The sequence below is a fragment of the Rhinichthys klamathensis genome, unplaced genomic scaffold (genome assembly GCF_029890125.1).
Source record: "Rhinichthys klamathensis goyatoka isolate OS25496 unplaced genomic scaffold, OSU_Roscu_1.1 h1tg000184l_1, whole genome shotgun sequence".
Classification (NCBI taxonomy): Eukaryota; Metazoa; Chordata; class Actinopteri; order Cypriniformes; family Leuciscidae; genus Rhinichthys; species Rhinichthys klamathensis.
The window spans coordinates 511,643-532,078 of record NW_026606712.1 but is presented as its reverse complement, the minus strand read 5'-3'; the positions used below and the strand labels follow the sequence as shown (position 1 = coordinate 532,078).

The 20,436-nt window shown below is 40.0% G+C and overlaps 1 protein-coding gene across 1 annotated transcript in view; it reads right to left on the bottom strand.

Moving 5' to 3' along the window:
* cacna1ha (calcium channel, voltage-dependent, T type, alpha 1H subunit a) overlaps window positions 1–20,436 on the bottom strand; it is a 66,926-nt gene that overhangs the window by 26,539 nt on the left and 19,951 nt on the right. Inside the window, exons 8-14 of the mRNA XM_056261610.1 lie at window positions 19,032–19,387; window positions 6,219–6,370; window positions 4,979–5,164; window positions 4,666–4,783; window positions 3,938–4,093; window positions 2,420–2,507; window positions 1,897–2,105 (exon numbers count right to left, since the gene is read on the bottom strand). Coding sequence (XP_056117585.1) covers window positions 1,897–2,105; window positions 2,420–2,507; window positions 3,938–4,093; window positions 4,666–4,783; window positions 4,979–5,164; window positions 6,219–6,370; window positions 19,032–19,387 — 1,265 coding nt within the window. The remainder of the gene's footprint in view (window positions 1–1,896; window positions 2,106–2,419; window positions 2,508–3,937; window positions 4,094–4,665; window positions 4,784–4,978; window positions 5,165–6,218; window positions 6,371–19,031; window positions 19,388–20,436) is intronic.

Genomic DNA, 20,436 nt, shown 5'->3' with positions numbered 1-20,436 from the left:
GAAACGTACGATAACAGTTTCCCCTGGGACCATAGGAGGGTCTGATGTGCCAATCTGATGAATCAAGTAGGAGACCACCGACACATTGTCTGCATGGTGACCCCTGAGGTCTGGGAGGAAGCTCCTCAGAGCCCTGCCTGACCGTGCCCCAGCCCGTGAGCGAGGCGTCTGTCGAGACGGATTTTCGGCGACATGACGTTCCCAGCACGGGGCCTTGGGACAGAAACCAAGCTTTCTCCCACATAGATAGGGAACGTAATCTACACCCTGCCTCTGCAAACGCGAGATTTGAGGCGTTACAATATATTTGGCTTTCATCCCTCGAGAAGAAAGTCAACAGGTGCGAGGCTGAAACATCCGACAGCGCATGTATGTACGTGTCGAGATATTTCTCAATGAACACTGCCAGCACCCTCAGGAGCTGACTGTGAATGCCTCGCACCCAAACAGCATTATTTCACAGATCGCGTGTGTCCCTTTTATTGCAGATCCGTAATCTACACGCTGCCTCGGCAAATGCGAGATTCCAGTCATTCACAATATATTTGGCTTTCATCTCTCGAGAAGAAAGTCAACGGGCGTGGGGCTGAAACACCCGAAAACGCATGGCTGTGTGCGTCGAGATATTTCTCAATGAACACAGCCAGCACCCTCAGGAGCTGACTGTGCATGCCTCGCACCCACACAGAATCTTTATTGCAGAGTAGACCCGTAATCTACGTGCTGCCTCGGCAAACGCGAGATCCGATCCACTAGATTCTATATTGCAATTCTTATGGGACAAACAACACCAAATAGGACAGACAGTTTGACACAGAGGGCTTGCTGATGAGCAAAAAGCTGACTCTGTTTTGTTGCCTGCGTCTCTTTGTAGCTTCCGTGTATGCTGCCACACATTACGTCATGACGCAACACCAATCAAGATTGGCATAGTTTAATTAATGCTTAAGAGCTGCTACGCTAAGGGAATTTCCCAAAGTGTCGTAGTCTACGCAGTTCGAGTTCCCTCGAAAGGGAACTACTTCAAGGGATTCAGTGCGTGAGGGAAATGTCCGAATGAATCAAACTGATTCACAAACAATAAGAAAATTTGACTGATTAGATCAAAAGGGTCATTTATTTGCAAAACTAGGATTGTTCTGATTTTGTTCAGGTGATTGTAAAAACACAATTGATTTGATTTCTGAAATATTATTAGGGACAATTATTCTCAGGTTTGTATAAAGTAATCTCCAGTGTAAAAGAAAATGGTTAATTAGTAATAATTTAGTGGGGCACAGCAGTATTTTTAAAAGAGTCTAGCGATGCTCCTTAATAGCAATGAGAAATTAAAAACAAAGTGACATTGCATTCAAGGTTTAAGTCAATAACAAATAACAGTGTCCACAATAAAGAAATCTTTAAAGAATTTGTTTAAAAATGTGTGCCATGTTCGTACAAATTTGCTCTTTTATTATTTATTTATTAATGTCCGTTTCATATTGTTTTGAAAAAACGTTTATACCATTTCAGGCTAAGTTTAAATGAATCTAAGAATGTAATGTGGTGTAACCATCAAGTAGATAGTGATATCTTGTTTTCCAACTTACAACTTGAATACATAGTTAATGTACGTAACCAGTTACATGTACACATCTTAATCATTATTTTCAAGGTAAAAAGTAAAATATCATAAATTATTAATGAATAAATATCACTTTTTTGGGGGAGCCACACTAAATGACATCTCAATTGAAACAAACTTGGCTATGTCATAAAAAGATCAATTATGACATCACTTCACCTTATGACGTCACCTTTTTTGTGTTCTTTTCACAACTATTTACGCTAAAGCAATCTATCTGTGATGTTACTGTAATGTCCATAAGATTGACATTTGATTTAGTTTTTTCTTACCAGGGATTTCTGATCAAAAGCGTTTGGATCTATCGAGATCCCACTGCCCCGCCTGGACTCAGTCAAACTAAACACTGATTCCGGGCCAAGAGAGCTCTTTGGGGTGGGCATGGGCGTGGCAGCAGTGCGCATGATGATTGGAGGGGGCAAAGTGCCACGAGGATCCACATGTCCATTCGCTGACATCATCAGAGAGTACATCTTCAACTCTATTGGTGAAAATGAAAGAGGTTATTCAATGAAAGTCAACACCATTCACTGAATAAAAGTAAATGAATTATCCAGGAACTACTTAAAGTTGTATATGGCAGAAGAGCATAAAAGGGCATTTTCCTCAGTAGATTCATTTATGTGAAATGGGTACGCATTGACTTTAATGTGGCTCTGGAGGACCACTGCCCACTTTAATGGGTCTTAACGGACTTCACTCTGAATGATCAGGCTAAGAATAGGAAAAATATATATGCATATAAGCCCTTTTTTGTTACTTGGCAATAAAATTTTATGTGAAAAGGGAAGTAACCTGAAGCTCGTAATTCCCCCATCTTCTCCTCCTCTTCAAAGTTCACAGATCGCTTCTCTTCATCCGCATCTGACCTATTAGCATCTCCCTGCAAAGCACAAGAGATTTTTGTGGACAGCTCACAGTGTTTCAGTAACCGCTCAGCCCACTAAAGTGTTATTCAGGGTGCAGTGAAGCCAAACAGGAGTCGCTGTCTCGGAGGATGCTGGCCTCTGGCATCAACAACAAACTGCCCTTCACTCAGTCACAGCCTGCTGTGCATACAGACAGCTGCGGTGCCCGTATTCTCCATGCCCTGCTACTCTGTTAGAAATATGGTTAGGGTTGTGTTAAGTTGGTGTTTGTTTTAGCCTTTGCAGGTTTACACCTACTAATATCAAGCTCACAATTCACACAGTCCCCAGGATGACAGATGGGCCAAACACTGCAGCACTGTATCAGCAATGCAGTTCAACTCCCCAGACTATCTGGAGAAAGCAGTTTGTGCAAAAATCTGCATCCATCAGAAGCCAAATTCTGTAAATGTTTGTAGCACAAGATCAACTTGTGTGCCAAAGGTTGACCCTCTTCAAGGGGTGAACACTTTGCATATTAGCTATATATTTAGCTGTCCATTTAAATTAACAGTTAAATTAACAAAGTGTGTTAGATTTAATTTCTATTCAATATTTAAAATATCTTTTGTTTATAATGTAAACTTTAAATGTACAAAACAAGCTGTGAGGGTCGTGAAAAAGCAGCACAAGCTTCTTAAAGTGTAACTTCGCAGATTTTCAACCCACTTTGTATTTTTACAATGTCGGTAGTAGGCGTAAATGAACATGTTTACTCCTTGTAACCTGGACTGAGAAATTTAGGGCTTTCTTGAAAACGATAGATTATACTTTGGTATTTTTGTATCCCCGCCCTTGTTCAGTCGTATCGATAGAGGGTTATTAACAGAAAAGTTATTGTAAGAGTCTGTTTATCACTGAAAATTGTTTGCAGACTGGTAGGAGTGGTCTTGGACGGCAACATGCCCAGTGCATTATGGGTGTTGAAGTTTTATTTAGCAAAAGGAAAGATGACAGCCTTTTTCTGTTTTCTCTAGTCAGGTAGAACCGATATCTTTTGAATTTGTTCCGCCTTTCTTCTGCATAGGCAGCCAAGTTTTTATTAAAAGCCCATTTTGCCAGTGGGGAAGTACTCCAAAGCATATTAACTACATATTTAGTACTAGATTTAAATCTGGAGTTGAGATATTGGTTTATAAGATATACATTTTTATTTTTTTCAAACCATGAATCTATAGAATAATGAAAACCAGAATAATCAGTTATTTGCAGCACAGTTTACATTCTTTACTTTTTTTTTTTCATTTAAAGCTGAAAAATACTTATGTTGACTGCAGTATTGTAACAGCAATGAAGTTTAACTCCCCAGACTATCTGCAGAAAGCAAATACCTTGCACAGATGCTTAAGAAATATAAACAAAATAATGTAAATGAGCCAGCTGTAATAGAAGTTTTTTTTTATACCTCTGCCTGAAACCCCTCCACTAAGATGGCCACAAGCAGGTTAAAGAGGACATAATTCCCAAAAGTCATCAGAGCCACAAAGTAAAGAGCCGCCCATGGGGAAGTGGAAGCCATTCCATTATAAAGGACCACGTTCCAGTCTTCCTGAGTCAGAATCTGAAAAACACACGCAAACAGTTTGTCTGAGAAACAGAGGACAGATAATGGGCTGAGTAAAGAAAAAAAAAACTGTGACATATTAATTAGATGTGCAATAGAGTAGTGTTTTGTGTATGTGTTTTCCTGTATCTGAATTATACAGTGGGGAAATGAAAACAGAGTTTGATGCTGTAGCTCCAATTTGAATAGTGTTTTGTGATGATACTGTACAAACTATTCAGAGTTCAGCTCTTTACTGAAGTAAAAGTAATTGGCTTTCCCAATCTAGCAATTAAGTATTTTTTAACCACAAAATGGTGTTGGTCCATTGTAGTGAGATGCACATTAGAAACTATTTTAGCTTAAGATATAGACATGGAGTTAATAAATTGGTATATGGGATATACAAATATTTATAATAATATATATAACTGTAACCTGACAAAAATAAGCAGATAAGATCTGTAAAAATTACTTACAATAGACTTTACATTTGATATGTCAATATTTCAAAGTATGAAAAAATGTCTATTCTGTTCATTGAAAGTAAGGACAGATCAATGTACAGCTAGCATAGTTTCTGTTCTGACCTGAAACACAGTGACAATGGCCCACAGCAAGGAATCAAAGTTTTTCCTGTCAGGAATGGTGTCTCCATTCTCCATCTTCTGGCTGAATTTGCATCCGAACAGATGCATTCCAAGAATGCTGTATTGACAGTCAAATAAAAATGAAATGCATAAACATTTAAGCGCACAATTCCAGAATTACGTTCAATAAAATCGAATTAATGTAGCACAGTGTTTTCTAAATCAAACGGTCAAGATTATTTAAAGTGTTGGTGGCACTGTGCAACAAGCTCGGTTCTAACTGGTTGAATGAGGGTGTGGGTTTGGTCTGCACCTGAATGTGAAGATGAAAAGCATGAGCAGCATGCAGAATGTTGCCACATTGTCCATGGTCTTCATCAGCACCACCAGCTGTCTGCGCAGTGCAGGGAGGAAGCGCACCAGTTTGAGTACACGCAGGAGACGAAACGTCCTCAGCACTGAAAGACCCCCATCCGCCTGCCCTATGATCTCCCACACACTGCCACCGGAAACACATGGTTATATTTAAGATGTTTATATATTGAATAGTTCAGATGAAAAAAACATTACCTCAACATTGCTTATGTATGCTCACAAGCACTTAAAATACTGTACAACATATTAACAAGAAGCCCTGCTAAAATTTTCTACTATCTTTCAGGAATGGCATCTGGGTAGCTGATGCATACTGTAACATGTCCGTGAATTTTTTAAATCAATAAAAGTTTAGGTAATTTTAATGTAATTTATTTAAAACCTTTTTATGTTTCATTTCATTAGCACAAAATCTTTAATAATAATTTTATTAAAATATTTTATAATCCGCTGCTAAGTTCGGGGTCAATGAGATGTTTTTTGTTGTTGTTGTAAGAAATACTGATACTAATACTTTTATTCAGCAAGGACGCATTCAACAGATCAAAAATTACAGTAAAGACATTTATGATGTTACAAAAAATTAGATTTCAAATTAATCCTGTTCTTTTGAGCTTTCTATTCATCAAAGAATCCTAAAAATGTCAAATATAAAGCAACACAACTGTTTTAGATATTGATAAGAAATAAGAAATGTTTCTTGAGCATCAAATCATAGAATGATTTCTGAAGAATCAGGTGACTGGAGTAATGATGCTGAAAATAGCATTTTTAATTATATTAAAATAGAAAACAGTTATTTTAAATTGTAATACTATTTCACAATATTACTGTTTTACTGTATTTTTGATCAAATAAATGCAGTTGATGAGCATAAGATATTTCTTTTCAAAATCATTAAAAAACTTCTGTAGTAAAAAATGTAGTGTATATTTGATAAGTATTTTATCCATTTTCCATCAATTGAATGTTATAATCTATTTAATATATAATATAATTCTCTGCTGAAGAATCCAGCATTGCCGGTAACCAGCATAAGGCATGTTTTGCATGCTAAGACCTGCATGGGATGCTGGTTGCTGGTGACCAGCATAGGACCAGCATGGAATTCATGCTGGTTTATGCTGGATTTTTCAGCAGGGATATGAATATAGATATAGATATATAGCAGATCTTACCTTATGACTACAATAATCCCATCAAAGATGTTGTAGGGGTTCTTGATATAGCCGAAGGTACCAAAGGCCAGGAGTTTGAAAAGCATTTCAAGGACAAACATGCTAGTGAAGACGATGTTGCTGATCTCCAGAATATTCGTCAGCTGCGTGGGCTGCGAGAGGAAACAGAGCCACACCTCATTACCTTCTGCAGACCAAAGTCATGCCAAAATACTGCTGGGAATACAACATGTGAGTGACCTTACTTACTGACCCTCATAATGATACCTTCACACACCTTTACTCTCACAATATCACGTGAAACGCCAGTCAGAGTACTGTATATGAACAGAGACCTGCAAAACTTCTGAGCACATTCAAATGATAAATGGAGCGTTTATGTAAACACAGTACCTCTGGGTCAAATGAGAAAGATATTTCAGCACACTTACGAAACAATTACAATTGTTCAGTTTTATACAAACAGCTCTAGCGCTGAGCTTGGATAAGCGAAATCAAACTTTATTGAGAGCAAAGCAACACAGATCAATCAGACGGACAGTACCTCTAAACTCTGTCCATCATAAGCAGTTTCAGGGCCAGAGAATTAGTCTTCTTACATTTGCTGAAGCAGATTGTACCAACTCTTGTGACTGAAGAATCACCACTGCACTCTTCGATTCTTTAGCACAGAGCAAATCAATAAACACATTCTAAAGGATGCATAAAGGATATGAACCTCTTAGTTCTGCTGCCCATTATAAGAGCAGCAACCCTCAGAATTCACCTGGATACTGTTCACATTAACACACTGTTATAAAATCAATAATGTCAAACTGTTAGACAATCGCCCTTGCTATGGGCAAACTGAAAGTCATCACGTTAAACACTTCCATTTAGAAAGATAAAACCGCATACATTAAGGTTTCACTGCTTCTGATATCATTCTCTCGCCTTATTGGCGCTTTTAAAGACACATAAAACTGCATTATTGCACATAATGAAATAACAAACAATGCAGTATTTATTAATCTACACTCTTAGAAGAAAAGGTATATCGGATCTTAAAGTGTTTTGTCAGGCGCTTCATATTTAGAACCATTTAGAGGTTCCCATCATGGTATTATTTTATGGATTTAGTTTTAATTAATTAATTTTGCTTTAATTTTTATTTTTATTAAATCTTATAGATTAAACAGCTCACATTATCACTAGAAACAAATTGAAATAACCCATTAAACTTGAAGGTTTTATGCAATCATTTAAGACATTTCTCTTTATAACAAAGAACAATAATACATTTATAAATTAACATTATCTAGATTAATAAATGTTGTAATTTGCTGTTCATTGATAGTTCATGATTCCTACTACAGAATGCTGAATGAAACCTTATTGTAAATTGTTACCAGTGAAGTGTGCTTCTATTACAAAATGTACAGTAGGTTATCTAAACCTGTCTCATAATTGAATTAGTTTGCAAGTATAAACTCATACCCTGTAAATAACTGAAGTAAAAGAACCTGTGTCCAGGTATCATGAAGTGAATAGAATACTACAAAAAGTATTCTCACCGCTTGATAAACTTAAGGTTGAGCCACTGTAGTCACTTGGACTATTTTAACAATGTCTTTAATAACTTTCAGGGCTGGCAAGTTTCAATTACAATAGAAGCCTATGGAGGAGTGAGACAGCTCTCGATTTATTTTAATTTGTGTTCCGAAGATGAACGAAAGTCTTACGGGGTTGGAACAACATGAGGGTGAGTAATTACTGAAAGAATATTCATTTTTGGGTGAACTAACCCTTTAATCAATGTACTTCAGGAATATTTAAATGCCACTTCCCCAGACTACTTGTTACCCAGGAACAACAGATTAGAAATGGATTAGTAACCTTTCATTATACCATCTTCTACTGCAATGTTAGATTAGACGAGCATTTTCCGTCTTACAGGCATCAATTTGTAGTCCTAAACAGTTTTAGCATCACAGATTTTGTAGGCTATTTGTAAACTAATTGGTATTGCCGGGTACAAGAAATAAACAAAACCCCAGAATATCTGCTAATACAAGCTAGCAGTGTCAACATAAAACAGATGGTAGTCACATTTTCAGTGGGTAAATTTCCATTTAAACCTTACAATTTATGCAACATAAACAGATGTGCTTGTGTTGTGTCGAACAGGTTGCTTTGTGAATCATTATTCCAGCAGCAGACACCACCTCAGGTGCCAAGATTGTTGAAGTGTGTTAACTCTAATTTGTCTTGAAATAAAATGTAATGCTAATTTACCAGAACAATTCTGAAGCAACAGATTCATAAAACATACTATGGGGCAAAAACATTGTTTAGAGTAATTTTCCTCATAGAGTGAGACACGTGCCATTATGCAGTGCCATAGCCTGAGCTCAGTCGTGATTAATTTTAAACACAATCTTGAAGCCTGTGCATAATTTTTCCAACAAAATGGCGTGTCTTTTTTTCCAGTGACAGAGATGATCAGTGCATGTCTAGTTTTAAGATATTAAACAATTGTATTGTTGTTGATCCTTTCTCCCCAGACCCTCTTGCTCATCCGCCGCAACAAAACCAGGGATGGTTCACAATCACACACTATCAATATCAAAACAATATCCTGACCACTCTTTAATATAATAAAAGTGAATGAGGACCGGGGCTGTCAACCTCCATCATGACAAAAAAGGACTGTGTATGAAAGTATCATACAACCAAAATATAATTCACTGGCAATCTTGTCATCCACCCGAGATTTCCTTGGAGCATGATATGAGTTTATGAGAGAAGTAGCGCTGTTCGATTTGTGAACAAATCGTTCTTTTAAGTCAGATCAATGAATCACTTAATCCACTATACAAAAGTGGTCTGAAGGATTTGTTCACAAATCAGACTAATTCGGTTCTTGACCTCAATGACTTAATGATCCTCAATGATTGCAGCAATTATTGTACCACCCCAATGGGAAAATTATCAGTAAACATCAATGTAAATTAATGTCTGTTTCTCACACAAATAATATATTGCATGAGTTCAGATTTGGAATATAGAGTATGGACTATTTTTATACTTCTTTTGGGGGCTTTTTGAAGACCCTTTTAATGTCCTTTCAACATGAGGGTGCGTAAATGATGACATTTTTTATTTTCAACTGAACCACTACACCACTTACACTACACACAAATCGAATATCCATCCCAGCTTTCCTGAAAATGGTCTGCCTGAGTGCAAAGCTACAAATTCCCACTGCTGCTGCATCAAGCACATTTGCTGGACAGAGCAATGGAAAAGCAATGACAGTGAAAATGCATGTTGGGACACTGGGCTTTTAGTGGCGGCAGCATAGCAGACTAAAGGAGAGTGATGTTAGCAGAGGACAGTCCAGAGGGAGTCGGCTGCTGCAACCTTTATTGCCCCCTTCCTCCATCATTTCCCATGATGCATAGCACACATTTCCACTTCTTTATACACCTCTGAGTGCAGAACAACTCAGAAAAGGCAAAAGGAATGAAAAACAACAACACTGTCTTTGACTTCACAGCTATTTGAGATAATGCTGCTCATCATTTCACAGCTCTAAACCAATCAGTGACCAGCACAATCTCAAGATAAACACAGCATGGTGTGACAGATAAATGTGTGATGATGATAAGATTCTGGATGAAGCTAAGTAGATTATGCATAATTTGTCTATGGACATATTTTTGTATGGATTTGTATGCAACGATGCAACAGATAGAAGCTATCCACAGTGTACGCAACAAAGTGATTGTTGCAAATTCATTTGTCCTTTGTATCAGAAGTAGCTCGAGAGCTTGGAGTACGTCAGATACATAGACAGTAAAAAGAAATGGACACAGCGACCCCATAGATTTCAACTGAGAAAAGTGAAGCCCATTAGAAGCACTCACTTCCTGATGGCCAAGCGTACTGCGCAGGCTCAAACTGAGCTTGACGACGTAGATGTGACGTGAGCAACTCGTCTGACCTTCTAGTAGCTGTGCCAATACAAATCTGAATTGAAATCTGAAACAAATCTCTTGTTGAAATATTTTGTCCCGTTGCTTTTATGGACTCTCTATCTAAGGGCTTCTCCCTTGACGTTATGCCTCCATTTCCCCCCGATTGCCTCATAGACAGTAAAAGATTGCCTACGAGCTTCTCCTTCGGTCTATATGGTAATTTCTCTACTGTGCGAGTCTTGGACGCCTCATATGTAAAGTTATTCGCTGTCAAAGTGACGCCAAAATGAATGGGAGTCAATGGAATGCTAACAGCAGGGGATGGTCTGCTACAATGGCGGCCCCCAAGCGAAGCTTCAGTTTCCGGCTGGTGGATTACCCCCTTGGTCAGATATAGAACGGGGCATCAGTTTACTGTTGGGAATTTATTGTGTCCGTGTCAGTCATGCCACGCACGCCGCATCCAGTGTAGACAGCATCATTGATTAAAATGGGTCCAATATGCTTTTATCGTGTCAAAATTGCACAATTCATCAATTAAGAAACATCTCCAATTTCAGCTGTACAAAAGATATTATTTAGCTCAATTCAGTTAATAATATTAATAATAATAATAACATCGTCTAACAGTAATTAACGTAGCATAATTAAAACTATTTGGTGATACAAACATTTTCTGAACTGTAACAAATGCATTTATAAACATACAAAACAAGGTTTTTAATTAATATGATGCTATAAAAATTTTGAAGCATATTGACAATAAAAAAATGAATAAATGATTATGCAAATCAAATCGGAAATACCAAAAAACAAAAACTGCCGGGAGAAACAGATAGCCCTGCCCCAAACTCGTGCCATTGGTTGAGCAACTGTTGCTATGTTGTGCTAGTCAGGATGTTCAAACAAACAGAGCAATGTTTTGAGTCACTGTGTTTACACATTCAGGGGAATCAGCCAATAAATGACGTACAAATGGCTTTAAAATACTTTTAGAAGGAGAATAGCACATCACACTGCAGGCCCCTCAGCCTAATGTCTAATGTTTATCAAAGGGAAATAACAGTATGTGCAGTTAAGACATGCACGTATCTTTAGTGATGGGGTGAACAGTTATCTCAGTGGGGTGACTTTGACTGATGCAGTAATGAAGACTGTCAGTGGCCCCATGTAAATCCGATTAGGGGGCTGATTGACTTGAGCGTGCGGAGACTCTGCTGAGTTGCTGATCTTTCTCCCCACTATGCCAAGAGCATTCAGTACATAGATCAATGCACCCAGCCTTATCGCATTACTGTAATCCTCCCTCAATTACTACTGGTGACAATTTTTCTCAATAGCTGACAGAACTAAACAAACACCTATATGGATAAGACTTAAAACAATTGATTTCAAATAACGGCAGTTACTCAGTAAACATCCTGTTTATCACATCATACATTTTTGTTCTTTAATTTAATCCATGTGGACTATGAAGACTTGTTACCACCTCAGATGAAAAATAAAGTTGCAATTACAATACAAAGTCAAAATTACAATTAATAAAGATTCAGTAGTGATATAACCTCGTAATAACCTTTTCTTACTCTAAAATGGAATCAGCTTTTGTGACATGCCAACAATGATTTCAAACTGGAAAGATATTTATACATTAAATACACATAATGGAAGACTAGGCAGCAAGCAGCGCCACAGCGCCATAAATAGATTCTTAAAATGTGCTACTATCAGACATACTCAAAAGCATAACTGACTGTAAAAGCACTGATATTGCCATTGGTGACATAATCAAGTTCTTCAACCTAAAAAAGTAGTCCCTCCTCCTCACGCATTTTACTGAAGAATTCATGTTAATTCTTTAAAATGGATCTAAGAATCTCCAAAGGAAGTAAGTCCCTAACACCCAAAGCCACCATAATGTCTGCTAACAATTTTCACCTCTTCTGCTTCTCAAATAAGAATTAAAAAAGCCTTATTTCATGTCTTGGGTTAATTAGACAACATGAACTGTTCTTTAAAGTAACATAGGCTAACGATTAAAGACTTTACTTCAAAAGCAGATGTGCTATCTGGGCTTCTCATTGGTATTCAACAAGCCACGCTTTAGTCAAAGAGCAACCAATCAATCATATATAATCACACATAATTAAATGTAAGATAAAAGGGTTTGTTCAGATCTATTATTAGCACACTAGCTTCCTATTGTGAAAATTGCTCTTTCGATGATGAAGAAAGTCAAGGTGTAGCTGAAATTTATTTCTACCAGAGCAGCTAAACATTATTTCAACACCAATCACTCTCCAAACTACCTTTTAGCAAAGTAACAATATTTATCACAAGCCATTTATGCAATAGGCGTTATGCTGAACGTCACATGAACAAACAGGAAAACAGGTCTCATTGCATCCGCGGCTGTACGAACTGACGGCAATAGGTATGACTTTAAAAGGTAATCAGCTAACCCAGCCCCAGCTAGTTATTTTTATTTTTCCTGTTTAATTCGATTTAAATATGTAAATGTTAGTGAGAAGGGTTAGGGTTTTAGAAAAAAAAAAAAACTTTTAGATATCAATCTGCATATGTGATGGACTCGCTCCTTTGAAGATATATTGAGTAAAACGGCTCTATATTTAACAACGCACATGCAAAACGACCAGAACCGGAAGCAATGAGACCCGTTTTACAGTTTGTAAAATAACCCAATATGTCGAATACAGTTTCTTGTGCATAACCCAAATTTTGACAAAACTTTGTGTTAGAAATCTAGAAAACTTGATGACATTTAAATCAATCGAATTTACAACAACAGTAAGTACACATCACTGTTTGCAAGGCATAAAAAAGGCGTATCTTGTCAATTGAGTCAACTAACGAAACCCCGCCAATTGGCCATCGGGCCATCCTTACTGTAAATCCAAGATTAAGTATTTATTACTATTACAACAGTGTAGGTAAATGTTTTATTCCCCCTGCATAAAATTATTCAGTTTTATACGCAAGACTCAATTCTTCAATATTATCCTTATTATTCTTTATTATTAACCAGCAGCAGAAAATGTCAGTACTGCTTCCACACACATTCCTTATGGTGAGACCTCTATCAGATTGGCTAAATGTCAAACCACAGGATTGGGTGCAAAACCACGAGTAGTAACATCCCAACAACATGGTGAGGAGAGATAGAGGTGCATTGCAGCACAACACAGTTATGTAACTAGGAGATCTGTTTGCCCAATAAGGCTATGAATCCTCATCACTGTTTATGAATGAAAAATAAATAGAGCTAACCTCTGCTCGTCTCACAATGACATTTTGCTGGGGAATACATTATTATATAGTCAATTTAACTGCAAATGACTTTTGTTTTCTTATTAACAGTTATTAAAGGAGTGGTATCATGCATCAAAGTTAGAAAAGTGAAATCATAATCAATCACCCCTTTAAAGACCCCCGGTGGTGGAAATCAAGTTTTTAATGTTGTTTATATGTCTATGTGGTGTTTTCAATATGCTTTGAAACAAACCATGTGCAAATTCATAAGTCAACATTGCTGAGCATTTTCTCCTTAAAACTGCAGTGAACAAAAGGTAGTCTCAAAAATGCGGTGTCTTTCTTATGTCACAAACTACCTTGTAACCAATCACGTCAACCTTTGGGTGGGCTTTAGCAAATCATCGTTAACTATGCTGTGAAGCAGTGGAATCTCAAGAGAAGCCAGGATATCCTGAAAAATCGGGTACATTTAGCAATATAGCGGGTGAATTATGTATGTGATGTACACTCACCGGCCACTTTATTAGGTACCCCATGCTAGTAACGGGTTGGACCCCCTTTTGCCTTCAGAACTGCCTCAATTCTTCGTGGCATAGATTCAACAAGGTGCTGGAAGCATTCCTCAGGGAGTTTGGTCCATATTGACATGATGGCATCACACAGTTGCCGCAGATTTGTCGGCTGCACATCCATGATGCGAATCTCCCGTTCCACCACATCCCAAAGATGCTCTATTGGGTTGAGATCTGGTGACTGTGGAGGCCATTTTAGTACAGTGAACTCATTGTCATGTTCAAGAAACCAATTTGAAATGATTAGAGCTTTGTGACATGGTGGAAGTAGCCATCAGAGGATGGGTACATGGTGGCCATAAAGGGATGGACATGGTCAGAAACAATGCTCAGGTAGGCCGTGGCATTTAAACGATGCCCAATTGGCACTAAGGGGCCTAAAGTGTGCCAGGAAAACATCCCCCACACCATTACACCACCACCACCAGCCTGCACAGTGGTAACAAGGCATGATGGTTCCATGTTCTCATTCTGTTTACGCCAAATTCTGACTCTAACATCTGAATGTCTCAACAGAAATCGAGACTCATCAGACCAGGCAACATTTTTCCAGTCTTCAACTGTTCAATTTTGGTGAGCTCTTGCAAATTGTAGCCTCTTTTTCCTATTTGTAGTGGAGATGAGTGGTACCCGGTGGAGTCTTCTGCTGTTGTAGCCCATCCGCCTCAAGGTTGTGCGTGTTGTGGCTTCACAAATGCTTTGCTGCATACCTCGGTTGTAACGAGTGGTTATTTCAGTCACTGTTGCCCTTCTATCAGCTCGAACCAGTCTGGCCATTCTCCTCTGACCTCTGGCATCAACAAGGCATTTCCGCCCACAGAACTGCCGCTCACTGGATGTTTTTTTTTTTTCGGACCATTCTCTGTAAACCCTAGAGATGGTTGTGCGTGAAAATCCCAGTAGATTAGCAGTTTCTGAAATACTCAGACCAGCCCTTCTGGCACCAACAATCATGCCACGTTCAAAGTCACTCAAATCAACTTTCTTCCCCATACTGATGCTCGGTTTGAACTGCAGGAGATTGTCTTGACCATGTCTACATGCCTAAATGCACTGAGTTGCCGCCATGTGATTGGCTGCTTAGAAATTAAGTGTTAACGAGCAGTTGGACAGGTGTACCTAATAAAGTGGCCGGTGAGTGTATATTATGATGTCATGATGACCTATATGTCTTTCTCAACTGACGTTCTAAGTTGTTCAAGGCATTTCTAAGGATACTGATTGTAAGAAGCAGCTGTCTGACTCTGAGATGGAATATTAGCAACACATTATTAGCTGTTTGATAACATAGTCAAGCAAAAGGCTAATCATATTAATTACCCCTATGTGTCCGACGTTGTAGAGAGCATAAACATAAAACACACTACCATTCTGATACATCGACTTGTATACAAACCTGTATAATTCACTCTTCCACTTCTTCTGAATCAGTTTCTGGTTCAAACATACAGGTATGGTGACTTTCCAAGCGTTAACTTCAATGAAGTTGAGCAAGTGGATCAGGTATTCTGAGCTGGTGTGAGTGAGTGGGGGGTGGGGCTAATTTGCAAATTCATGGATTCACGTATACTAAATGAAGCAAGGGTGTAGAGTTACATGCAAGCTATGTTAAGGCATGAATAAAAAAGAAATTCACAGGGAAAAAAAACGTTCAACTATGTTATTTTGGTGATCAAAGATGAGTATTAAGGGATAGAATTATTGACTACAGGGGGACTTTAACAATTATTATAACAACCATCCTTGTGTTTTTCCTTTACAACAATCAATATGAAGTGCTACAGTGATGGCACGTTTTTGTTAGGCCAACCTAGAAGTTAGCATCACCCTCCTAAATACATCAGGCAGAAATAAAAAGCTAAATGTAGGCTTTGAATGAACTACAGCTTCTGGGAACTCTTTTGGGCTTGATTTAAGATGATTGGTTGGGCTTGACGGGACCAGCCGAGAAGCGATCTTGGAGGCGCTTCAGCACTGAAGCCAACCGGGCAGTTAACTGGGTCCACCTCACGCTCTCTACACCAAGTGGAAACACATTCCACTTTAGGCCGTACAATCTCCTCATGGAAGGAGCTCTGGAACGGAGTATGGTCTCAACCACTCCAGCCGACAGGCCAGCCTCTAGGTACTGAGCCCCCTCAGGGGCCAGGCCCAAAGTTTCCACATGTCTGGTCGAGGGTGAATATTGAGCCCCCGGTCTGTGGAAGCTGGTCCCTCCTCAGAGGTCCCTCCCTCCTCCACTTCCACTGGGCCGAACCTCTCGCGTATCGACTTCACCACCTCGGTGTGAAGTCTCCATTCCCCGGGCCTCAGCCCCTGCCTCGACAGGATGTCTGCTCTCTGATTCTGGTTCCCTGGGGCGTGCATTGCTCTGAGAGATAACAGTTTCCCCTGGGACCACAGGATGATCTGATGCGCCAATCTGGATAGAGGGTGTGATCTCAGAACCCCCTGATGAATCAAGTAGGAGACCACCGACACATTGTCTGCGCGGTGACCCCTGAGGTCTGGGAGGAAGCTCCTCAGAGCCCTGCCATCCATTGGACTCGATCCGTGCAGGAGACAATTATGCCCGCATCGTGACCGAGTCCCACACCACTCCCCCAGGAACGTGGTTCTCTGGGCTGGTGGCAACACAGTTTTTTTCGTGTTGAGTCTCAACCCCAGGCTCTGGATGTGGGTAGGACGACATCTCGATGCCGAACTGCCAGCTCTTGTGACTGGGCCATAATAAGCCAGTTGTCAATATAATTTAGCACCCTGATAGCCTTGAAGCCTCAGCGGAGCTAGAGCTGCATCCATGCATTTGGTAAACGTGCGAGCGGAGAGAGCTAGGCCGAACAGAAGAACCCAATATTGGAACGCTTTTCGCCCCCTGAAAGCGAACCTCAGGAACTTCATGTGAGATGGAAGGATGGATATGTGGAAGTATGCGTCCCTTAGATCTATCGTGACAAACCAATCTTCAGATTTGATCTGACTCACGATGATGGGAATAGTGAGCATCTTGAACCTTAATCTCCTCAGAGACCGATTCAAATGCCTGAGATCTAAAATTGGCGCAACCCTCCATCCTTCTTGGGAACTATGAAGTAGCGGCTGTAGAACCCAGACTCCCTGTCCGGCAGAGGAACACGCTGTATGGCCTCCTGTACCAGCAGGGAGTTTACTTTCTGTTCCAATACCCGACCCTGCACTGGGTCGACTGCAGTTCACACCAACCCGTTGAATTCCGGTGGGCGGAATCGAACTGCAGCCTGTAACCCTTCTCTATTGTGAGCAGGACCCAAGGAGAAATATTTGGCAGGTCTTGCCATGCTTTGAAATATTTTACTAAGGGAACCAGCCTCTCGACGCTGATTTCGGGTATTATTCGAGATTCATTCTCGATCCCCTGAAGCGATTCTCCGGCAGGGTTTGGTCGAAACGATTCTCGATGTGCGGACGCGAGCGCTGCCTGGCCGCAAGCCTGTGGGGTAGACAGAGCAGCATGCGTTCACTGGAAACCGATGTGTCCCGAAGCGCACTTAACAGCGGGATACAGACATCGATTTCCTGAGGGCTCCCCAGAAGGGAGGCTCTTTCAATTTCGTTCTCGACACCCTGAAGCGGAGGACCGGCAGGGAATAATCGAAAACAGTTTCCGATGTGCGGACGCGAACACTGCCTGGCCCCAAGCCTTTGGGGTGGACACTGCAGCGTGCATTCGCTGAAAACCGATGTGTCCCGAAGCGCACTTGATTCTGGATACAAACATCGATTTCCTGAGGGCTCTCCGCGGAGGAACGATTCAGCCCTGCTATTTTCGTCTCGTTGAAGCGGAGGACCAGCAGGAAAAAATCGAAAACAATTTTCGATGTGCGGACGGAACACTGCATGGCTGCAAGCCTGTGGGGCAGACAGAGCAGCGTGCGTTCACTGCTCATCATTTTAATTCCTAGGAAACTAAATGCAGTCATAAACACTGGATAAGTGAAACGGCCTGAATGGTAGGCTGAATTAAAATATCTAACTTCTTAAAGTTAGATAATATTCCATCATTCTAATTTCTTAGAATTAAATGCAGCCATAATCACCAGACAATACTGTTTAAATGTTTATTTATATGGTCTCGTAATCTACACGCTGCCTCTGCAAATGGGAGATTCGAGCCGTTACAATATATTTGGCTTTCATCCCTCGAGAAGAAAGTCAACAGGTGCGAGGCTGAAACATCCGACAGCGCACAGATGTACGCGTCGAGATATTTCACAATGAACACTGCCAGCACCCTCAGGAGCTGGCTGTGAATGCCTCGCACCCACACAGAATCTTTATTGCAGAGTAGACCCGTAATCTACGTGCTGCCTCGGCAAACGCGAGATCCGAGCCACTAGATTCTGTATTGCAGTGCAGACCTTTATTTGGGACAATTCTTATGGGACAAACAACACCAAATAGGACAGACAGTTTGACACACAGTGCTTGCTGAAGAGCAAAAGGCTAACTCTGTTGTGTGCCGGCGTCCCTTTGTAGCTTCCGTGTATGCCGTCACATGTTACGTCATGATGCAGCACCAATCAGGATTGGATAAGTTTCATTCATTCTTCAGATGCGTTACGCTAAGGGCGTTCCCCAAAGTGTTGTAGTCGACGCAGTTCGAGTTCCCTCGAAAGAGAACTGTGAAGTTTCAGCTCAAAATACCCCACAGATCATTTATTACACCATGTTGTTTTGCCAGCAAATTATGTTGAATTTTGCATATGTCCCCTTTAATTAAATGGGGGTATTACTGATGTATTTAAGGTCATAGAATAAAAAGTGAAAATTTCTTGAGCTTTTGTTAACCAAAGACCTAATTGCAAGCATTTAACCAAAAGCCCATTAAAAACTGGAACAGAACCGGAAGTGCAAAAATGATAACTTGTTTTCGGGTTTTGGCCAACAAAAATACATTGTCCTTGCCGCATTTCTATTAAAGCAATGTACGCGTTCAGAAAATTCAAGAGGGAACCCACACTTGCACTCACCTGCTCATGGTGTTCAATCCCCATACTCAAGGTGTTGATAAGGATGGCAATCATAATTCCTTGATTGAAGTATTTGCTATCCACTATGCGTGTCAATCGGTCTCGGAAGTCCTCCCAGAACTGAGCCAGGCGGTTACGCTTCTCCAGTATTTTATGATGGAATACACGGCTGGGTTTGAACTCTGCTCCATGGGAGAACTCGTACACCACGTCCCCTTCTGATCTGGAGTAGTCTGAATCACCGAGCTCCAGATCCATGGTCTCCAGGGCCCTTGAGCAATACGGGCAACTCAGGAGCTCAAGAAGCAACTGAGTGGGCACCACACCAGCTATCTGCAACAGCACACGACTGTGGCCTACATGGGGGGAAAAACACAATCAGTCAACAAGTTACTGCGTTTCATGCATTTCAATACATTAAGGAATACATTACATTATTGTTTTCCAAACATTACTTTACATACAAAGTAACACTGTAACATAATTATTTATTTTTTATAATGCAATTTGTAATGCTTAACTGCTTTTAAAAGTAACATTCCCGAACACTGATTGCTAATTTATCTGTTGCTGTTGTGCATTACTTCCTTCTGGATTGAGGACATTTCTCAGGAGGAAAATGATATCAAAATCATTCACATGATTTATTCTACCAGGCGTATAACTCAAACATCAACAGGTCTTTACTCTTACAATTAACCTAATGTTTATTGTGAGGTCACTTATTTGAATGATTACACATATCTGGACCTAATTTGTTCCACTTTACTAGTCAAACCAATAAAAACAGTTACTTCAACTAGTTAGTCTATTAGTTTACTTTTCTAGCCACAGTCAAGTCAGTGCTCTATGCATTCTGTTTAAGCCCTCTCTTGGTCTTGTGATCTCACTACTTTAAATAAAACTAATCGGTCCAATCAGAGTATGTCTGTGGCTGTACTCTTATACTAATGTGTTTCCTGAGGACATAATCTTACACCATGGCCCACTTTAGTCTGTGGTAATGAGCTGAAGTGGAGGTGACTCGAGCAGCAATCGAAAATTACTGCTGGCAGAGGCAGTGAATTTGAAGTAAACATGCAGTACACATTCCTGTTGACAGAAATCCACAAATAGTCATTCTGCAACAGACTGATATAAAAATGACAACTGGCTTGGGCATGAAAGAGATGCCTTAATTATCTGGGGCTGAACAAACGATATAATGCAAAACCAAATGCACTAAATAGTAGTACTCAGGGGCGTCACTAGGCCCTTCAGCCCCCCTAAACTTCTGCCAAGCCCCCCTAAAAATGTGAGTTTAATGTAGGCTACACAAATTCGTGTTCGCTTCAGTCTTGTTATAATCAGATTCAGCACGTTCTTAATCCACAGCTGCGCCGTGCAGAGAGCACGTCAGAAACAG